Genomic DNA, 20,651 nt, shown 5'->3' with positions numbered 1-20,651 from the left:
CTGGGAAAAGATGCAATTTCTGCAAGTGGAGAGAGAGAGAGAGAGAAAGTGGTATAGTACTCCAATAGTAGTGAACTATTCCCTAAGGCCAAATCTAGCCTGCTGCGTGTTTAGTAAAAGCTTTTGGAACCACAGCCATTCATTTTGAAATCATCTTCAGCTGTCTCCTGGGGACTATGAAAAACATAGAAGTTAATCTTGGGGGGAAGTGAGAAAGGGGGAAAACTTGGAGAAAATGAGGGAGGGGGGTGACACTGTTCAAAAAGATGTGTACTCATTACCTGACTTAATGTAACTGTAACCCCTCCGCATATCACCTTTACAATAATTTTTTTGGGGGGTCCGGTTTTGGGGCCTGAACTCTGGGCCTGGGCGCTGTCCCTCAGCTCTTCAGCTCAAGGCTAGCGCTCTACCACTTGAGCCATAGCGCCACTTCTGGCTTTTTTTCTTTTTGCTTATGTGGTGCTGGGGAATCGAACTCAGGGCCTCAGGCATGCAAGGCAAGCACTCTACCATGGAGCCACCTTCCCAGCCCCCTACAATAAAATTTTAAGATAAGAAATTGGAGCAGAAATCATCGGATCCCAAAACCTAAAAACATTTTCCTATATGACACTTTATAGAAAGAATTTGCCAATCCTTGCTCTTATAATCCTGTTTGAGTTTCTGTTTTGTTTTTGCAAAGGAAAAACTATCTTTTTCAGGGGGGTTTTGTTTATAAGCATAGACAGTGTCTCAGGAAAACCCCAAACCATGGTTTCCAACACTTATCTCAGGCATGGGATGTAGAGTTTAGCATAGAAGAAATGGGCCCAGGGGGTTCCTTCTGCTTTCAAAGTTTTGTGTTCTTTCAAATGTTTTCACAATAGCATATGTACTTTATTTAATTAAAAATAAATTACAGGTTGGGCTCCAGTGGCTCATACCTATAATCCTCACTACTTAGAAGGCGAGATATGAGGCTCGTGGTTCAAAGCCAGCCCAGGCAGAAAAGTCCCCATGAGACTCTTCAATTAACTACTCAAAGAAACTGGAGGACTGGGAATGTGGCTTAGTGGTAAAGTGCTTGCCTAGCATGCATGAAGCCCTAGATTGGATTCTTTAGTACAAGATAGAAAAAGCCAGAAATGACACTGTGGCTCAAGTGGTAGAGTGCTAGCCTTGATCAAAAGAAGCTCAGAGACAGTGCCCAGGCCCTGAGTTCAAGCCCCAGGACTGGCAACAACAACAAAAAAAAGCCAAAAACAAAATACCTGGAAGTAGTATTGTGGCTCAAAGTGGTATAGTGCTAGCCTGAGCAAAAGAGCTCAGAGATAGCACCCAGACCCTGAGTTCAAGGACCCTCAGACCAATAATAAATAAATAAATAACCAAACCAAATGAACTTCGAGAACATAAGTAAACAGCATCCAGCCCAGCCAGTGACTGATGGACTTTCAGTCCATGGTCTCTGTCTCTTGCTCTCCTTCTCACTCACTCCCTTTGGTGTTCCCTGGACCACCTGGAAAATATGTTTAGAAACCAAAAATGAGATCTGATTAGAACTGAAGCGGTTGGGTCCTAAAATCTACTTTTCAATCAGTTTCCTGTATTCCACTGTACTCTACTGTTTGAGGGTACTGTGTTGGTCACAAACCAGAAATGGCAAATGATTAGCATAAGAAGATGGAGATAAATCAACAAAGATATGCTAGCAGCAATATCCATAAGGATAGCCCCCATTTTGGAGCACTTCCTGAAAGTCAGGCTCTGTGCTATAGGCCTGTGCTTCACTAGACTAGTTGATCTAATTCATATAGCAATCCTAAGCCACAGGCTGTGTGAGGAATGTAGACTCCTGGACGTGCCCTGCTGAGATCTCATAGCACCTAGTTTGGACCAGGTGCTGAGCTAGGAGCTGGAAATGCAGGTGGAACAATACTGACCATGGTCATAAATTAGTCTCCATGGTCACAAACTAGTCTGTCACCTGGCAAGCCATGAGCTAATGGCTTAACTTTGTGGTTTCATTTGAGGAGACTTACTTGCTGCTGGGTCACCTTTGCACATGATTTCCACACCTACAAAATTGGCTTGACCTAGGTACTCTGAAAGGCATTATCCAGCTTCCACATCCTGGCATCAAGAACCTCATCACTCCCTTCATAGTGTGGACATTCCAGTGGGACATGAGGCTCCTTGCTGCTGGGCCTGTACACCCAAAGCCATCCTCCTGTAGCCTGTCTTCCTGTCCTCTGTGGGGACAGAAAGGGTTGCTCTCCCTAGTTCCTTCTTCAGGTCCGTTTCCCATCATTTCTGACTCTCCTTGCAGCTCATAGAGATGAATGGTGACCATGAAACTTGGATCCCTATTCATCTAGGCCTTCAGGTACAGTGATCTTGTCATAGTCACCTCTGGGCCTAGAATCCAGCACAGAGTCAATATTAGGCATTCAGTTAATGTCTTCTGATTGCTTCTTGAAGGGCTAGCTTTCAAACAGGACTTCTCTGCTGTGTTCTTTTATTTTTTAATTTAATTTTATTGTAAAGCTGCTGTACAGAGGGGTTACAGTTATGCTGTGATCTTCAAGATGGCAGAGCCAGGAGCCTGGGTCTGCCTGATTTCACCAAGGGCTTCTTCACCGGGTATCATCAACATGGAGTTAAGTATGGTTTTCTATACTGGGGCTCCTATATCCCACAGGGACACAGCTTGTGTCAGTGGGTCCTACGGCCATGGATTGGACACAGGCAACACTTCCATTTCACTGACTTGTGAGCAATTACAAGACACAGATATGTTATGGGCTTTTTTGTTTGTTTGTTTTTGTGCTGGTACTGGGATATGAATTTGGGACCTGAGTGCTCTCCCTTTGCTTTTTTGCTTCAGGCTATCACTTGAGCCAAAGTTCCACTTCCAGATTTTGCTGGTTAATTGGAGATAAAAGTCTTGCCCATCTGGCTTTGTTATGGGGAAAAGAGTCTACCACTCAGAGACAGCCTCATGTAAAAAGATGACTTTATTGGGGAAGTGGATAGCTGACCAGCCAGGGACACAGCACAGACTCTGGACTGGAAACTGTGACCCCAAACAGCCCACAAGTTAGGATTTTTAAAGGCAAAATCATGTGGTCCAGCCTGGCCACAGGCAGGTGGCCAAAGGGGGTGTAACACACACACAAAGATTGCATATTTAAGTCAGTGGTTAATGGGGTTACAGTCCGTCTCATAGTAATTGTTTGAACTAACCTATCATTTTGGTTTGAACTGGTGTACGAATTTGGGGTCCTCACACAAAGCAGGGGATATTCTTACTCATGGGTGCTGTACATTCCAGAAACATAATGTCATATACCCCTGCATCCTTGAAGCTGGGGGTGTTACAAAGATAGCTACAGGAGGATATACAATGTGCACACCGAGGCATCTACTCCCTTGAAGCAGGAGGTTATCAATCATGGAGTGGGATGCACAACATTGCATGGCAGAAACCATTCTAATTGGGCAGGGTATGAGATAGGGCTGAAGTCCGTGTGAAATATGTTTTAAGGTCTCCCTTTATAGCCTCTCTTTGTTTTTAGTAAAGGGTCATTTTCTCAGCTTAGTTTTTCTCACACAGTCTGGGACCTTAACAGTCTAGGAGACCCTTTCCCCCTACAGCTTCAAACCTGTATCCTCAGATTTCAGCCTAGCTAGGATTATAAGTATTAGCCATTGGCACCCAGCTAAGGATATGTTATGGTTTTGAATGGCAATTTTCATGTTTTTTTTTTGTTTTGGCTGGTCCTGAGCCTTAAACTCTGGGCCTGGGTGCTGCTTCCAAGCTCATTTTTGGTCAAGGCTAGCAGTCTACCACTTGAACCACAGCACCACTTCTGGCTTTTTCTGTGATTAATTGGAGATAAGAGTCTCGTGGACTTTCCTGCCCTGGCTGGCTTTGAACCATAATCATCAGATCTCAGCCTACTGGGTAGCTAGGATTACAGGTGTGAGCCACTGGTAGCTGGCTTTCATGAATTATGATGGGAAAAAATGTGAAGTTTCAGGGCAAGCTGTTGTTTGTGGCGCCATCTTAGGGCTCTGCCACCACACCCCTGAAGTCAAGATTGACAGCACTATGAGGAAGCATTCTCCGCTAGAAGTCCTGAAACCTTCCCACTGACTCTAGCCCCTTGTGACATTGGGCAGGTCTTTTCATTTTCACCCCTCTGGGCCTCAGTTTCCCCATTCTGTTACTACAAGTTAGTGAGTTCCTACCTTAACCATCCATTTTATATGGGGGATGGGGGTAAAATGGGAAGAAAATCCTCTCTAAGACTGAAGAAGGCAGGTGGGTAATTGGGAGTTTGATAACTAAAGTTCAACACACATTTAGATGATTACTGAATTTTGAACCACAGAGATTGCCTATAGTTTTTGCTGGGTCAGCATCTATCTGTGCACTGTCCCTCCCTTCCAGCGGAAGTGTCCTGTTAAGGTAGGGACAGAGGTGCAACTTGAATAAGACAGTATGCTGTAGTCCACTTTGGCTTTGCTTCCTCACTTCCTGCTTGGGAATAGTTTGCAGTGACAGGAACGTTGTGACTGGAAGTTACAGGAAGTGCACCAAACCCTCAGGACAAAGGAGCACACCTCAGGGTGACAGTCTAGTGCTCAGCTATGTCTTCAATTGTAAGATGAACAGTCTTTTCAAGGAATCTACTGGAAGGACTTGAGTGGGACTTGCATAATCAGATCATTCACTTCCCCTATTTTATTTTGTTACTTCATTTCATTTTATTATTTCTTTTTCTTTTTGTCAGTCATGGGGCTTGAACTTAGAGCATGGATGCTGTTCCTGAGCAAAATTTGCTCAAGGCTATCACTCTATTACTCTGAGCCACAGCACCACTTCTGATGGTTAATTGGAGATAAGAGTCTTATGGAGGGGCTGGGAAGGTGGCTCAGTGGTAGAGCACTTGCCTTGCATGCCTGAGGCCCTGGGTTCGATTCCTCAGCACCACATAAGCAAAAAGAAAAAAGCCAGAAGTGGCGCTGTGGCTCAAGTGGTAGAGCACTAGCCTTGAGCTGAAGAGCTGAGGGACAGCGCCCAGGCCCAGAGTTCAGGCCCCACGACTGGACCAAAAAAAAAAAAGAGTCTTATGGAGTTTCCTGCCTGGGCTGGCTTCAAACCATGATCCTCAGATTCCAGCCTCCTAACCTGGCTTCATTTTATTATTTCTTTTGTGCTGGTTTTAGGGCTTGAACTCAGGGCCTCTTGCTCCTGCTTGGATTTCTTGCCCACTGCTGGCACTCTACCACCTGAACCATACCTCCAGTCCATGTTTTTGAGCAAATTCCCTTTCCTAAGGAACAGCAGATAGCAGTGACTTTATAGAAGAGAACTGTTACTAATAATAAGAACCATTTGTCTATACACCCACATATACAGTCTGTGAGGATAGCTATAAAACAAAATTGAGAGCTGAGAGCTGGTGGCTCACACCTATAATCCTATTCAGGAGGCTGAGATCTGAGGATTACAGTTTGAAGCCAGGCTGGAGAACAAAGTCTGTGTGACTCTTAACTCCAATTAACTACCAAAAAAGCCAGAAGTAGAACTGTACCTCTACTGGTAAGAGTGCTAGCCTTGAGCAAGAAAAGCTCAGGGACAATGCCCAGGTCCAGAGTTCAAGTTCTAGGCCCAGAAAAAAAAAAAAAAAAGGAAAATAAAAATAAAAGCTCATATTATATAAAAGACTCAAAAAGTTATGTAATAAAAATCTGTAACAGTTGATTTAATTGACTATGATTTTGGTTATTTCCAATAAACCTTTTTGTTTTTATCTAATTTCCTCTGATTTAAAATCATTCTGTAATGAAGGGACATCTTTGTAGACATATCTCAGAAAATATCTCTGTCTTTCTTCCCCAAGGTTGAGTTCCTAGAAGTGATACAGGTAGATGAGTTTGTACCTTTACAAACATTCAGGTATGCTAAATTCCCTCAGGGAAGTCTGACTGGTTTGCCCTCATACTAGCTGTTTAAGAGAGTGCTCCAAAATCTTGAACATCTTAGTATTAAAGTAAATCTCTGAGCTTATTTAATATGGTTTTTCTCCTTTCCTAGTAATGCCTAATTAACTTTCAAAAGAACTCTGTAACTGCTTCTCAAGCCTCCCTGGTAAGTCAGAATTATCTCAACGGCTTGTTAAAGCCCATTGCTGGGCCCTGTCCCCGGAGATTCTGATTTCCCAGATATGGAGTAGATGCTGAGGATATGCGGTTCTACAAGCTCTTGGGTGGGGATTTGTGGGCTGCACTCATGCTGTTGGATTCACAGCAATGGCTAATGCTCTATGGAACCTGCCTTACTCTGTACTGTAAATTCTGCTAAGCAATCTGTTTTACTCAGAATACAGCTTCCAACCTATCCATTACCATCAGCAGGGGGTGGACTTGATCAGCATTCTGGAGTGAATAAGTATGCAAGGTAGTCCTAAGGACATACTGAGCTAAGAGCTGGAGTGACCAAATAACTCGTTTACTTCATTGTTGTTGTTGTTTGCTTTTAAAAGTGTTCACACACACACACACACACACACACACACACCAACTATTCACAGCTGGGTACTGGTGGCTCACACCAGTTGTCCTAGCTACTCAGAAGGCTGAGTTCTGAAGATCACAGTTCAAAGTCAGCCCAGGCAGAAAAGTCCCTACCAGACTTAAATCTCCAATTAACCACTCAAAAACTGGAAGTAGAGCTATGGCTCAAAGTGATAGTGTGCTAGCCTTGAGCAAAATTGCTCAGGGGCAGTGTCTAGACCTTGAGTTCAAGCCCTACAACCAACAACAAAGTGTTCACTAGTGAAATACAGTAAAACTGTAAGCTAATACATACATGTTTATACAATTTTATAGTAGTATTATTCAAAATAGCCAAAAAGCATAAATAAAATCGATGAATGAGTAAAAGATGACATATACTAACAATGGCCTACTACTCAGCTGTAAAAAGTAGTGAAAGTGATACAACCTTGTATTCATGTTGCAGGCCAGCTCAGTCTAAGCCAAGACCCTGTCTCCCCCCTCAAAAAAAAAAACTAAACTAAACTAAACTGATGTGTTGCTATATGCTACAACATGGATATGGATAAACCTTAAAGGCATGATGCTAAGTAAAGGAAGCCATAAAATGTCTAAAAAAACCTTTTGAAACACAAAAGTAGAAGAACTGGAATGTAAATCAAGAACCCATTTTCCAAGATGGTATAATCTTACACATCTAGGAAACTAGAATGTGCTGACCCAAGACATGCTAAGTTGTTCTACTGAACATGAGGAGCTGAAGACACAGGAGATATAGCAGTTGGAGAAAAGGCCATCTGAACTGCCCCTGGCTGCTCCCTTCTGCAGCATACCATAGAAATGCCTTTGAAAAAGGTGCCTTCCAGAATCGAGGTCAAACTACTATCAAAGAAACCTTTCAATGTCTTCTCCAGTACACTTGTTGGTTCCATATTAGCTCTCCATTGGAGGATATAACCAACTGTGGATTAAAAATATTTCTGGAAATACTGCATCTGTATTGAACATGTACAGATATTACTACAAACAAGGCAGTACAACAATGAAATATAGTTTGCATTGTATTATATATTATGAACAATCTAGAAATTCTTTCATTTCTATGTATGTAGGAAGTGGCTGAGTGTGCAGAGGTGATAGGGTGTGGATGTGGGTCATGTATAATATGGTGGTAGGACACTTGCCTAGCATGGAAGAGGTGCTGATTTGGGTGCCAAGTATAGAAAAACTATTTTTTTGTGGCACAGATTTTAACTCAGAGCCTCAGACTTTCCAGGAGGCACTCTGCAGCCGTTTTTCATACTAGCTGTATTTTTTTACACCAGTCCCAGGGCTTAAACTCAGTGCCTAGGCCATGTCCCTTAGCTTTTCTGCTCAAGGCTGGTGTTCTACCACCACAGTACACTGGCTCTACCAGCTACACTTCTCGCTCTTTGGTGGAAATAAGAGTATCTTGGACTTTTTTGCTCAGCCTGACTTTGAATCTCAGTCCTTAGATCTCAACTTCCTGAATGGCAGGCGTATAGGAATGAGTTACCAGTATCTGACAATTGTGATTCCTTTATGGTTTCTGTATTTTCAATCCTAACCAGAAAGATCTTTGATATTTTAAGATTATTAAGAGGGGGTGGGAATGTGGCTTAGTGGTAGAGTGCTTGATTCCTCAGTACCACATAAACAGAAAAAGCTAGAAGTGCTGCTATGGCATAAGTGGTGGAATGCTAGCCTGGAGCAAAAGAAGCTCAGGGACAATGATCAGGCCCTAAGTTCAAGCCTCAGGACTGGAAAAAAAGAGAGAGAGAAAGATTATAAAGAATCTGTGCTTTCTTTTATCTTTTATTCTTCTTCAATAGTGCTATTTAAATGTGTATGTGTTTTTTTTTTGGGTCGGTCCTGGGGCCTGAACTCTGGGCCTGGGAGCTGTCCCTCAGCTCTTCAGCTGAAGGCTAGCACTCTACCAATTGAGTGTCAGCCCCACTTCCGGCTTTTTCTGCTTATGTGGTGCTGAGGAATCGAACCCAGGGCCTCATACATGCAAGTCAAGCACTCTACCACTGAGCCACCTTCCCAGCCCAAAATGTATATGTGTTTGTGTGTGCTGAAAATTAGACCCAGGGCTCAGGGCATACTAAGCCTGTGCTCTGCCACTGAACCTCACTCCAAGCAGAATATAGGCAAGCCTCTGAATCATTTGGAATTTATTAGATATATTGTGTCATGGACACAATTTGGCTTTTTTGTAAACCCATCAAGTTGCCTCAATCATCTAAATATTATTTAAGAACAAATGGTAGAAACATTTAATCTGGAAAAACCTGTTTTATACTGATAATGATCTCTACTTTTTTTTTGGTAATCTTTACCATTTTAAAGGTGGGTGCACTGAGACCTTGGGAATTTTTCAGCTTGACCAAATATTTCAACTTGGTAAGTAACATGTGTACCTTTCCTGAAAAGCTGCCTGAGTGCTTTCTTTTTCCTCCAGAGCAACGTAAGCCATCCATGTCTCCTTGTGCTCTGAACTACCATATTTCTTACAGCCAAGCTTCCCTCAGAACCAGTAACCCAAATTGTTAGTTAGCACTGAGGCAGATCTGTTCCTTTTGGGGTTGCAAACTTTGGAGATCCTAGCCCCATAAAATCCCTGATTTGCCCAAAGGTGGCGAAAAAAACCTCAGAATATGGCTTGAACCCTTTCTGTATCTGAGGAAGATTCAAACTCAATATCCAAAAACCTACAGGATGAAGAAGCAGAGAAGCTGGTGAGCTAGCCTATCTAGGTCTTTCTGTGTACTGCTAGAATGTTTAGTGCCATTTTAATTTTCTTTCTTCACATACTTGAGATGGACTGAAGGAGGCTCATCTCTGTGTGTGTGTGTGGTGTACTGGGGGTTTGAACTTCGCCTCACAGCTTGCTTGGTTAGTGCTGATATTTTGCTATTTAATTTGAGATAGAGTCCTGAGGACTTTTCTTTCCAGACTGGCTTCAGAGATCTTCTAAACCTAAAGGATCTCGAGTTAGCTATGATTACAGGTGTGAGCCACCAGAGAGCCCAGCTGGTTTGTCTTTTTTGTGCTGTTTTTAATTAGTAGTGGACACTATTAGATTTTTTTTGGAGCCTGTTTGTTGCACTACTAGTCTTATATCTTATTTTCCCGTCTGAATTTTAGAAGCAAAAGACACATACACACACACGAAAGCACACACAAAAGCGTGCACACACACACAAGCACACACACAGACACAGACACACAGACACAGACACACACAGACACACAGACACACACAGACACAGACACAGACACACACACACAGACACACACACACAGACACACACACACAGACACACACAGACACACACAGACACAGACACACACACACACACAGACACACACACACACACACACACACACACACACACACACACACACACACACACACACACACACACACACACACACACACACACACACACACACACACACACACCCTTCAGCCCAGCCCAGCTGTGCCACGTATCCTGTGGCCCGACAAAAGCTTAGGTCCAAGCTCCGCCCCCTAGAGCAACGTCACGCCGTCGGCCGGCCCCCAAAGCCTGAGTGGCTGGTAGGGCGGTACTTAGGGAGAGCGGCAGGACGCTACGAAGGGGCGGAGACCAGCACGCGCCCGGAAGTGTCTGGGGAGGTGTGGTGACGTGCATCCGGTGAGTTGCTGGCGGTCCCAGGAGCTGCTGGTCCGTGCGCTGTGAGGGAGGGTCGGAGCCGCCCGCCGCCACCAGAGGAGACCCTCGGGCCGTGAGTCTGGGGGCCTTTCGGAGGAGGCAGCCGGGGTCCGAGGTTCTGGGGTGGGCGGCGGAGAGGGTCGGGGCGGAGGCCAGCCCGGCGGGGGCTGGGGGGGGGGAGAAGTGACACGCAGGCGGCTTTGTGGGCCCTGGGGCTGGTTCTGGGCGGAGACGGGCCGGTTGCGCCGGGGCTGCTCCTGCGGCCGCCGGCCTCGAGGGTATGAGGTCCACTTGCATCTTTCCTGGGGGTCCTTACAGCAGCTGGGCCGGGTAACAGACCGGGCTTGGGTTCACAAAACGGCCTTGCGTCGGTGGTGGGATTCCTCGGCGATTTCCCCCTTGTTTCACAGACCCTGGGAGGGATTGGGGCCCGGCGAGGCCCCAGGCCCGGTCAGCCGGTGAGAGCGCCCCAACCAGGTCAGCAGGCTCCTAGTTCAGGGCTCCTCCCCACGTAAGCTTGCTCTTGTCTTCTGATGGCCTGTTTCGAACCCTGACTTTCCTTCTCTCCCTCCCTCTTTCCTTTCTCCGGTGTGCATGGAAAAATTTACTCTTGGGCGTTTGGCATAGATTAGTGTTTTCCGCATGATTTATTGGAGGTGAAGATCGCACCAGATTGCCTCTTGCACCCTTGCTCATCCTGTCTTTTCCCTCGAAGGGGAATCCATCTGTTCAGGAAGATGCTTGAGGTTTAGGGAGAATTGCTGTAGGGCTGATGACCTTTGACATTTATATCCCCCAAGCCAAGCAGGGTTTGTTAGTTAAAGGCCAGCTGCCTTCTTGTCTAGATACTGTCTGGAATGGTGTTTCCAAGTTGCTCTGAGTGTGTGTAAGAAGGTAAGAAGTAATGTGTAAATTTTTCGTTAATGGTTATTTTGATGTTTATCCTTTATATTTGGTTGAACCAGTCAGTCCTGAAACTTGCAAGCTTTTGCTTTAGGTACAGCAGTGTTTTTGTTGGTCTTCAGAGCCCTTAAGTTTTAGAGTACTCTAACTTGTCATAATGCCATAAAGTGGATGAAAAAACGAAAGTAAGTTGCTAATTATTAGAATACCATTCAAAAAGTGTTTGTTATAAAGGCTTTAGAGGTTATCTGTGCAGTTGGTGTATTATAGGAAGTGTTTCCTTTATTTTTTTAAAAGCAATTTTGTAATTTTATAGTAACAGGAAGGGCTTTGACTTTGGTGTTAAAACAGGAGGATTTAAGTCCTAGAACTGTTACTTTTTCAGCAATGCAGTTTGGACAAACTAGCTAGCCTAGGAGTGTCAGTATCTTCCTCTTGGTAAATGAGGCCAGTGGTCCTTGCTCAGTTAAGTTGGTGTAAGGATGAATTGAGATGTATGTGCAGGTAGTGTACAAACTCTGTTACCAAGGATGAGTTGTTTGATATGTTGAGATCTCAAGGATGGAAGAGCCATCAAGGCCAGAGGGGATTATAGAGAAAACATTCTTCTATTTACCTACAGAAATGGGAACAGAGATATAGGACCTCTGTAAGTATATTTAAGGTTCTATATTTCTTTTCCTGTTTATTTTTGTTGTTGTTGTTTTGGGCAGCTGCTCTTAGTCTTGGGTTTGAACTCAGGACCTCATACTTGTTACGCAGTTGCTGTACCACTTGAGCCACACCTGGCCCCAACTAGTTGGATTTCTTAACAGTGCTACATTTCCAGATAAAAAAGATATTTAACATGTCAACTGTTTTTTTTTTTCCAAAAAATATTTTCAGTAGAAAAGGGTAAAACAAACCTTTAGTTAGTATCTTTTCATGAAAACTTTTTCTTCAATCTGTATCACTACCCAGACTCCCACTTTATTTGTTCCCTCTATGATAAGAGCTGAGGAAAGTAAGCAATTAAGTAGGTCCTGTGTTCATAGGCCACAACACAGACCTGATAAAAACACATTTTTTTTTTTTGGATAAAAAGGAGAAAAAAAAAACCATGTTTACATTCAGTTTCCTCTTCAGCCTGAATTCTTGTGTGTGTGCCTGTGTGCATGTGTTTTTTGTAAGTGCATAGGTGCATGCACCAGTCAGGATCTGGGCACTGTCCTAGTGCTGTTTTGTTCAAGGCTAGCACTCTACCAGTTAAGCCACAGCTTCAGTCTGGCCTTTTTTTGTGTGTGTGTGGTTAATTGGAGATAAGAGTCTCAGAGATTTTCCTTCCTGGACTGGCTTTGAACCCAGATCCTCAGACCTCAACCTCCTGAAGTAACTAGGATTGTAGACAGGAGCTATCTGTACTCCTTCCACCCTGAATTCTTCTAAGAATACAGGTGGGGCTGGGCAAAGGGGCTAGTCCTGACTTCAGAGGCTAGGATAGGAGGAGGGCTTAAGCCCAGGAGTTCAGGCCAGTCTGGGCAACACAGAAAAAGACAGCAGTTTGTCATAGCTAATTAAAAATCTTGTGTTGAGATGCCCCTGCTGAGGGAGGGGAATGAAAATGGTGATAACGTTCCTTTCCCCTGCCCTGCCCTAAATCAGATAGAGGCAAAACATTCAATGTGACCAGGAAATGTGCCTGAGAAACCTAAGGAGTCACTAATTTCTCTAGATCCTTCTCTCTTAATTTCACTCTTGAGGCTGTTGCTCAATACCATTGTAGACCTGTTAGTAGTTTTGTACACTGCTTGTCTAGGCCTGTGGAATAGTAGGAAGGGTGATGTTAATATCAATACTGTGTTGTACTTAGGAACCTATTGTTTTATTATAATGATTGTGTGTGTATTTGTGTGTTTGTGTGCGCACATGTACGCACGCCTCACCAGTATTAAACTTAGAGTCTTGTACTCTTGCTTAGCTTTTTTGCCCAAGACTGGTATTCTACCACTTGAGCCACCTCCACTCCCTGTTTTTTGCAGATTAGTTGTAAGAGTTTGTCTGATTTATTTACTTGGGCTGGCTTCACACTGTGATCCTCAGATCTCAGCCTCCTAGATAGTAGAAATTCAAATATGAGTCACCCAAGCCTGGAATTTTTTTTTTTTTTTTTTTTTTAGAACTGTGAACAGTGGTAGCTTAATAGGATTTTCATTCAGGTTAATATGCTTTTCATTTTCATTTCCTACCTAGTGCATCTGTTTGGCCTTTTGATCCAGATTATTGATGAGAATGATTTTCTTAGAGGTGTTGTAAACTGGTAGACAGACAACAGTGGTATATCTAGGGAGTGTGAATGAGCAGCTGCCTGTAGGAGCCAGTCACATAGTAAAAGAAGAAAGTGTACCTACTAACTTCTAGTTCTTTGAATATCACTTTGAAAATTAGGAAACCAGAAACTAATGTAGACATCAGATCCTAGAAGCTTCTTCCAAGGCAGAATTCTTGTCTTGGTGGGGAGAGGGGGGCGAGGATTAGTTTGTCTTTGATCAGCCAGAAAAGAGTCTGTAGACATGCATATAGGAATAAAAGTTAACTTCTCTAGAAATATGGTGGCATTCAGAAAGCTAATGTTGCTATTTTAATGTTTTATACAGGTAGTAAGCATTAATAATGTCTTTCATCTTTGAGTGGATCTACAATGGCTTCAGCAGTGTGCTCCAGTTCCTAGGTAAAGCTTTTTCCTTGAACCCTGTTGTAGTTTCAAACGTTGTACATTTTCCCCAACAATTTACATGTGAGAAGCTTTTGGTATTGGGGAGAGACAATTTACATTAAAAAATTATTTTCTCCTTTAGGACTCTACAAGAAATCTGGGAAACTTGTGTTCTTGGGCTTGGACAATGCGGGCAAAACTACTCTTCTTCACATGCTCAAAGATGACAGATTGGGCCAGCATGTTCCAACACTACATCCAAGTAGGTTTCAAAATACCAGGTGACCTTTTTTTTTTTTTGTCGGTGTGGGGCTTCAACTTTGGGCTTGGGCGCTGTCCCTGCACTCTTCAGCTCAAAGCAAGTGTTCTACTGCTCTTTGAAGGTCAATGTGAAACTTGGAGAGTGAATACTCAATTAACTTTTGTTAACTGAGATCCCAGAAGCCAGCTCATTTTGAAGTTACCTATAAGAAATACTCAGGTTGCTTACTGTAAACCTCTGGAACTTTACCATTATTTCTTCGCACTGCTTCTGTAATGGGGCACATCTCCCATACCTGCTTCTACAAAGTGGAAAACATCATAGGGGGACAAGAAAATTTGGAACCTGTTTGAAACAGGTTAATAAGAGTGTTTTTTTATTCCTGTATCTTTATCTTTACAAGGAGAAAACATTAAGTTGTATATTAGTGTTAATGTATAGTAATGGTAGTTGGACCTTTGGTTGGAAAAATTTCTTTCCTCTTCACAATTTTTCAGCATCAGAAGAACTGACAATTGCTGGAATGACGTTTACAACTTTTGATCTTGGTGGGCATGAGCAAGGTAAGAGCTCAGTAAATGTGTATAATGAACTTGTAGTTTTGTTCTCTCTCCCAAAGGAGTGTGTCATTTTATCTTATACATTATTTGCATTTAGAATTCACTGTATGCTTTCTTTTTCACCCCATTGTAAGGATTAGAAATGAATGGCTTAGAAATTAGGGCTGGAGGCTGGGAATGTGGCTTAGTGGTAGAGTGCTTGCCTAGCATGCAGGAAGCCCTGGGTTTGTTTCCTCAGTTTCACATACAAAGAGAAAGCCAGAAGTGGCACTGTGGGTCAAGTGATAGAGTGCTAGCCTTGAACAAAAGAAGCTCAGGGACAGTGCCCAGGCCCAGGGTTCAAGCCTTCAAGCCCCAGGACTGACAAAAGAAAGAAATTAGGAAATTAGGGCTGGAGGCATAGCTCAGTAGTACAGTGCCTGCTTAGCAAATTCAAGTCTTTGAGTTCAAACTAATATTACCTGGATAAAAGAAATAATTATAAGAAATTACACACACACACACACACACACACACACACACACATACACACACACACGGCACTACTTTCATTTACTACCTCTTGTCACAAAACATTTCATGCCTATAATTCCAGGTGAGGCTGAATAATTATAAGAAATTACACACACACACACACACACACACACACACACACACACACACACACACACACACACACACACACACACACGGCACTACTTTCATTTACTACCTCTTGTCACAAAACATTTCATGCCTATAATTCCAGGTGAGGCTGAGAGTTCCAGGTGAGCTTGAGCTACATAGGGAAACCCTGTCACAACAAAAAAATCCTAAAGCATTTCTAAGACTTTATGCTCAATGTGAGAGGTTGAGTGACTGGAACTAACTTGTGACTAAATATTTTTTTTTGGCAACTAATTTGAATTTTTTTTTTTTACTGCTTTTGCAAACAAGTGGCTCTCAGTATGGCACTGGTCACTTACATGAGTCAGATTGTCAGGGTGTAACACTAGAGAATGGTGGACATTTTGGTAAACTGAAGAACTCAGACTTCATCTAAAGGGGCAGCCACTGTTCACTTCTAGCTGATTGTTGGTTTTTAGGTAGGTAAGCATGTGATTGCCACCACATGTTGCTATTTTTCAAGGAAGGCAGAAACTCTTGTTAAATTTACAGAAATCAGGGTTAGTCTATGGGTTATCAGCTTGCATCCTGTTGGCCAGGAGTTGGAAATCCATAGGAAATCTAAGGTATTGAGACCATCCAAAGTTTTCCTATTTTGTAGACATTTTCAAAATGTGTTTTTGTTGATACATCTACAAACTTTGTTTTTTAGCACGTCGGGTTTGGAAAAATTATCTTCCAGCAATTAATGGGATTGTCTTTCTGGTGGACTGTGCAGATCATTCTCGCCTCATGGAATCCAAAGTTGAGCTTAATGTACGTTTTTTGTTTTGTTGTTTTTTTTTTCTTGGCCTCTTTTTCTTCTATGATATGTAGCTCAGTAGTGTCTGTGATTAATCATTCCAACTAGCATGTGTGCAGAGTTGTAGTCAAAAAGAAAAAAAAAATGTTTGAAAATCTGTGACATTGTTTTTCACTGCCTGAGCAACCTCAGCTTGAACTTGAATAAATTTGATGGTTTCTGTCATAGTGTAATGGTATGGCTAATACTGCTCAGGACACAATAGTTTATGCTTGAGCAACAAGTTAGTAGTACTTCTATATTGGCATTGCAGATCTTCCTTCTTGGGTTGTACCTCTCTCCTACTTGCCAGACCTTAACGGTCTATTTACATAAATCCTTTGATATTATCAAGAATTCACTTTATAGGATTCTCTTTTTATCAGTTTCTCATTTTCTTGGCTTGATGATTTCTTTTTTATTTCTTCCCTGCTTTTATTTTGTCTGTTGTGGGGCTTGAACTCTGGGTCTGGATGCTGTCCCTGAGCTCTTCAGCTCAAGGCTAGTGCTCTACCACTTTAGCCACAGTGTCACTTCTGGTTTTCTGGTAGTTAGAGTTAAGACGGAAGTTACGGCCCAGGCTGGCTTTGAACTGTGATCTCAGATCTCAGCCTCCTGAGTAGCTAGGATTATAGGCGTGAACCACTGGTTCCTGGCCACAAATTTTTTGTGAAGCACGAAAGTCTCTTATTCCTTTTGCTGCTTTTCTCCAGCATCCTTTCTTTGTATTGGGTATCATCAAATATGTTTCAAACATAGAGAACAACTTACCCTTTTCCTTCTTTGGATATGTAGAAGTCATTCCCTGCCTGCTTCCTCCTTTCACCTCCTGTAACTGTTAGAGTTTTTTCTTTTCCTTGTTTTATACTTCTGAGTTTGAATTGAGAGCCTTGTGCTTTGCTAGGCAGGTTCTCTTAACACTTGACTCATGCTTGCCAGCCTTTTTTATTTTTTACCCTTTTTAGAATAAGGTCTGAAGGTCTAGACTTTAATTCACATCTGGACTTACAGTCTCTGTTAGGGAATGATGCAGCTAACTTCCAGAATGTGGGATGTGGCACCATTTTGTTTACTCTCACTGCAGGTTGATGTAAGGGCATTAATCTAGCCATGTTATTCTCTGTGTGGCTTCCTCAGTTCTTAAATTGCTGCAGAGCCATTGCTTGTATTCTCCTTTCCACTAATCCAACTCTATACTTCCTTTATACTCTTTATACTTCTGTATATCTTTGCTAAGACTTTCTCCAACCCAAATGTCATTCTCTTTCCCTGAACTTGTTTTAGTATTAGTAGTCTATCCTAGTTCATTGTGAAAGTCAAGTATTACATTTTGTTTTTTAGCTTGGTTAACATGAATATAGAATTAGGATTTATCCCAGCCAAGTACTTTGGTCAGATGAGATTGGGTGCATTCAGGGTAGTATGACCATCTATAGAATTTAGGATTGGGAGAAATAGGATAAAAAAAAATAATAAGAGTTAGGATTTTAAAGAAGGCAACTCTTTTCTACTATCGGTATCTCTGTCAGTATTGGAGGTTGTGCTTTGTCTGTATTGGCACTGAATGACTGTACAGGAGTTCCTATAATATCCTTGAGTTCTGTAGCCAGAGCATTCATTCTTCCAAGTCTGTGCTCAGTGCTTATTCTTGTAGTTGAGCAAATCAGCTCTGAGTGGAGGTTGGGACAGTTCTATCTTGGGAACAGAGGCAGTTAATGCGAAAGCAGTCTTTTCATCAGATTTTCACACTTTACATATATGATGCCATATGAAACCAGGAAAAGTCAGAGTTTTCATTAATCTGTTGGGCTTTTATAGGTTCTTCATTTAGCTTTTTTTAAAAAATTATTTTAAATCCTACCTTTAGGCTTTAATGACTGATGAAACAATATCCAATGTGCCAATCCTTATCTTGGGAAACAAAATTGACAGATCAGATGCTATCAGTGAAGAAAAGCTCCGTGAGATATTTGGACTTTATGGACAGACCACAGGAAAGGTAAGGGGAAAATGTTTGTGAGTCTTAGGAAGAATATCCACAATGTTTAAATAATGGATGTTTTGCTGTTTGGAATCTACTTTCAAAAGTTTAAAATGGGCTTAGGATTTATCTTAGTATGGGTATTTTGTAGGCTCACTAAAGGAAGGGAAATTATTTATTTTGGATAGTGCTGGTGATTAAATCCAGGGCCTTACACATCAGGCTACTGATTAACTTCCTGTCCCTTTCTTTACCCATTTTCTTGATTTTTTTTTTTTTCCAATTCTGGGGCTTGAATTCAGGGCCTGGGCACTGTCCCTGAGTTCCTCTGTGCTCAATGTTAGCACTCTACCACTTTAGCCACAGCACCACTTCTGGCTTTTTCTGTTTATGTGGTTCTGAGGAATTGAACCCAGGGCTTCATACATGCTAGGCAAGCACTTTACCACTAAGCCACATTCCCAGCTGATTTTTTTTTTAATATGGGGTATTGAACTCAGGGTCTGCCTTATGCTTGCTAGGCAGATATTCTACCACGTGAGCCATGCCTCCAGCCCCATATTACATTGTGGGGCTTGAACTCTGGGCCTGGGCACTGTCCCTGAGCTCTTCAGCTCAAGGGTTGTGTTCTGCCACTTAAGCCACAATGCCACTTTCCAGTTCTTGTGTGGTTAATTGGAGATAAGAGTCTCACTGAGGCCGGGAGGGCTCTGGTGGCTCACGCCTGTAATCTTAGCTACTCAGGAGGCTGAGATCTAAGGATCGCAGTTCAAAGCCTGCCCTGGCAGGAACATTTGTGAGACTTCAGTAAAACCACTCAGAAAACCAGAAGTGGTTCTGGGGCTCAAGTGGTAGAGTGCTAGCCTTGAGCTGAAAAGCTGAGGGACAGCACCCAGGCCCAGAGTTCAAGCCCCATGAATGACAAAAAAAAAAAAAAGTCTCACTGGGACTTTCCTGCTGGGGCTGGATTTGAACCAATCGTCAGATCTCAGCCTCCTGAGTAGCTAGGATTATAGGTGTGAGCCACTGGCACCCTGGTACATTGGTTATTTTTGAGATATGGTCTCACCTTTATGCCAGGGCAGGCCTGGGCTGTGCTTCTTCATAGCCCTGGGGATGTCCGGTGCCATCTTAGCCATTGGTTGAGTTGGAGTCTCACAAATTTCTTTTTGCCCAGGCTGGCCTTAAACCATAGCCACCCAGCTCTGTCTCCCAAGTAGTAATATGTAATTATTTAGGTATATGAAGAATTTAGTAGAAAAGGCAATCTTAATTTTTTTAGAATTTTCTGATTATCTTACAGATTGATTCTGAGAAAGAGGCCCCTTCTTGGTTCTTGACTTTTGTAGCCTAGAAATCCATTTTTGTAAGTGGAGATTTTAGATTATAAACTAGTATTACATCAATTTTGAAGTATCAAATCAAAGTAAGTATTTGATTATTACTGGTGCTCCGCTGGGAGAAGAATGTTACCTATTTTGCAGATGAGGAAACAGTCTTCACAGCAAGTTCAATATAAAACCAGAAATAGAACTGGTCTTCACATTAGTAGCTTATAAATTCTCCAGTTTAAAGAAGGGTTCTGTTTAAAAAAGCAGGTTCTGACAGTATACACAGATCAGATATGATAAGTAGAATTCCTAGGCTTATTATTATTATTATTATTATTTGTTGGTTGTGGTGCTTGAACTTAGGGCCTGGGTTCTGTCCCTGATGCTCTTTGTGCTCAAGACTAGAGCACTACCACTAGAGCCATAGCGACACTTGGGGCTTTTTCTTAGTAGTTTATTGGAGATAAGCATCTCATAGACTTTTCTGCCCAAATTGGCTTCGAACGGCAATCCTCAGATCTCAGCCTCCTGAATAGCTAGGATTACAGCCATGAACCACTGGCACCTGGTGACTCTTGTTTAATATTTAAAACCATCTTTTTTTTGTGATCTATGATAACTTCCTTTTTTACATGTTTCTTTAGTCTTGTTACTGTTATATTTCTTTCTAGAAATGCTTACCTTCACTTACAAATTGTTCAGAGCTGTTAATTTCCTCAGTGCAACTTTGTCAGTGTCCCTTGCTGAATGTTCATCTAAACAGACCTCTAACACATCAAAGAGCTTGTTGGTTCCATGAGTTCCGGTGGCTATTTTTCACTTTACTGCCATAACTTCCCAATTAATGTCCAATATTCAAAGCAAATGCTTTTCAAGAGATAGTGGCTGGGAATAGAATGGTGTTGCTTATTCTATCCTGAAAACAAGAGACATGTTTCTACTTAGATTTTCATTTAAGGAAGTGAGGAAGTGATTATAGTGATCATCCTTTCACTCTTTGCCTCTGTGGAGATGCTAACAGGCCTGCCTTGGTTTTGCCTTCTTTAGGGAAATGTGACTCTGAAGGAACTGAATGCACGCCCCATGGAAGTGTTCATGTGCAGTGTACTCAAGAGACAAGGCTACGGCGAGGGCTTTCGCTGGCTTTCCCAGTACATTGACTGATACTTGGACAGTGAAAATAAAAGAGTTTTACTTCTCTGGA

General features: G+C 42.4%; 1 protein-coding gene across 1 annotated transcript; it reads left to right on the top strand.

Annotated features, from left to right (window-relative positions):
- The first annotated feature begins 10,242 nt into the window (after positions 1-10,242).
- Sar1a (secretion associated Ras related GTPase 1A) lies at positions 10,243-20,651 on the top strand. The gene is made up of 7 exons (XM_042696345.1): positions 10,243-10,344; positions 13,808-13,881; positions 14,009-14,128; positions 14,626-14,691; positions 16,007-16,110; positions 18,003-18,134; positions 20,495-20,651. The coding sequence occupies exons 2-7, from the start codon at positions 13,824-13,826 to the stop codon at positions 20,609-20,611; spliced, it is 597 nt and encodes a 198-aa protein (XP_042552279.1). The 5' UTR covers positions 10,243-10,344; positions 13,808-13,823; the 3' UTR covers positions 20,612-20,651.

Source organism: Dipodomys spectabilis, unplaced genomic scaffold, assembly GCF_019054845.1.
Source record: "Dipodomys spectabilis isolate Male_0828 unplaced genomic scaffold, ASM1905484v1 ptg000207l, whole genome shotgun sequence".
Taxonomy (NCBI): Eukaryota; Metazoa; Chordata; class Mammalia; order Rodentia; family Heteromyidae; genus Dipodomys; species Dipodomys spectabilis.
This window is presented reverse-complemented; position numbering and strand designations above follow the sequence as displayed.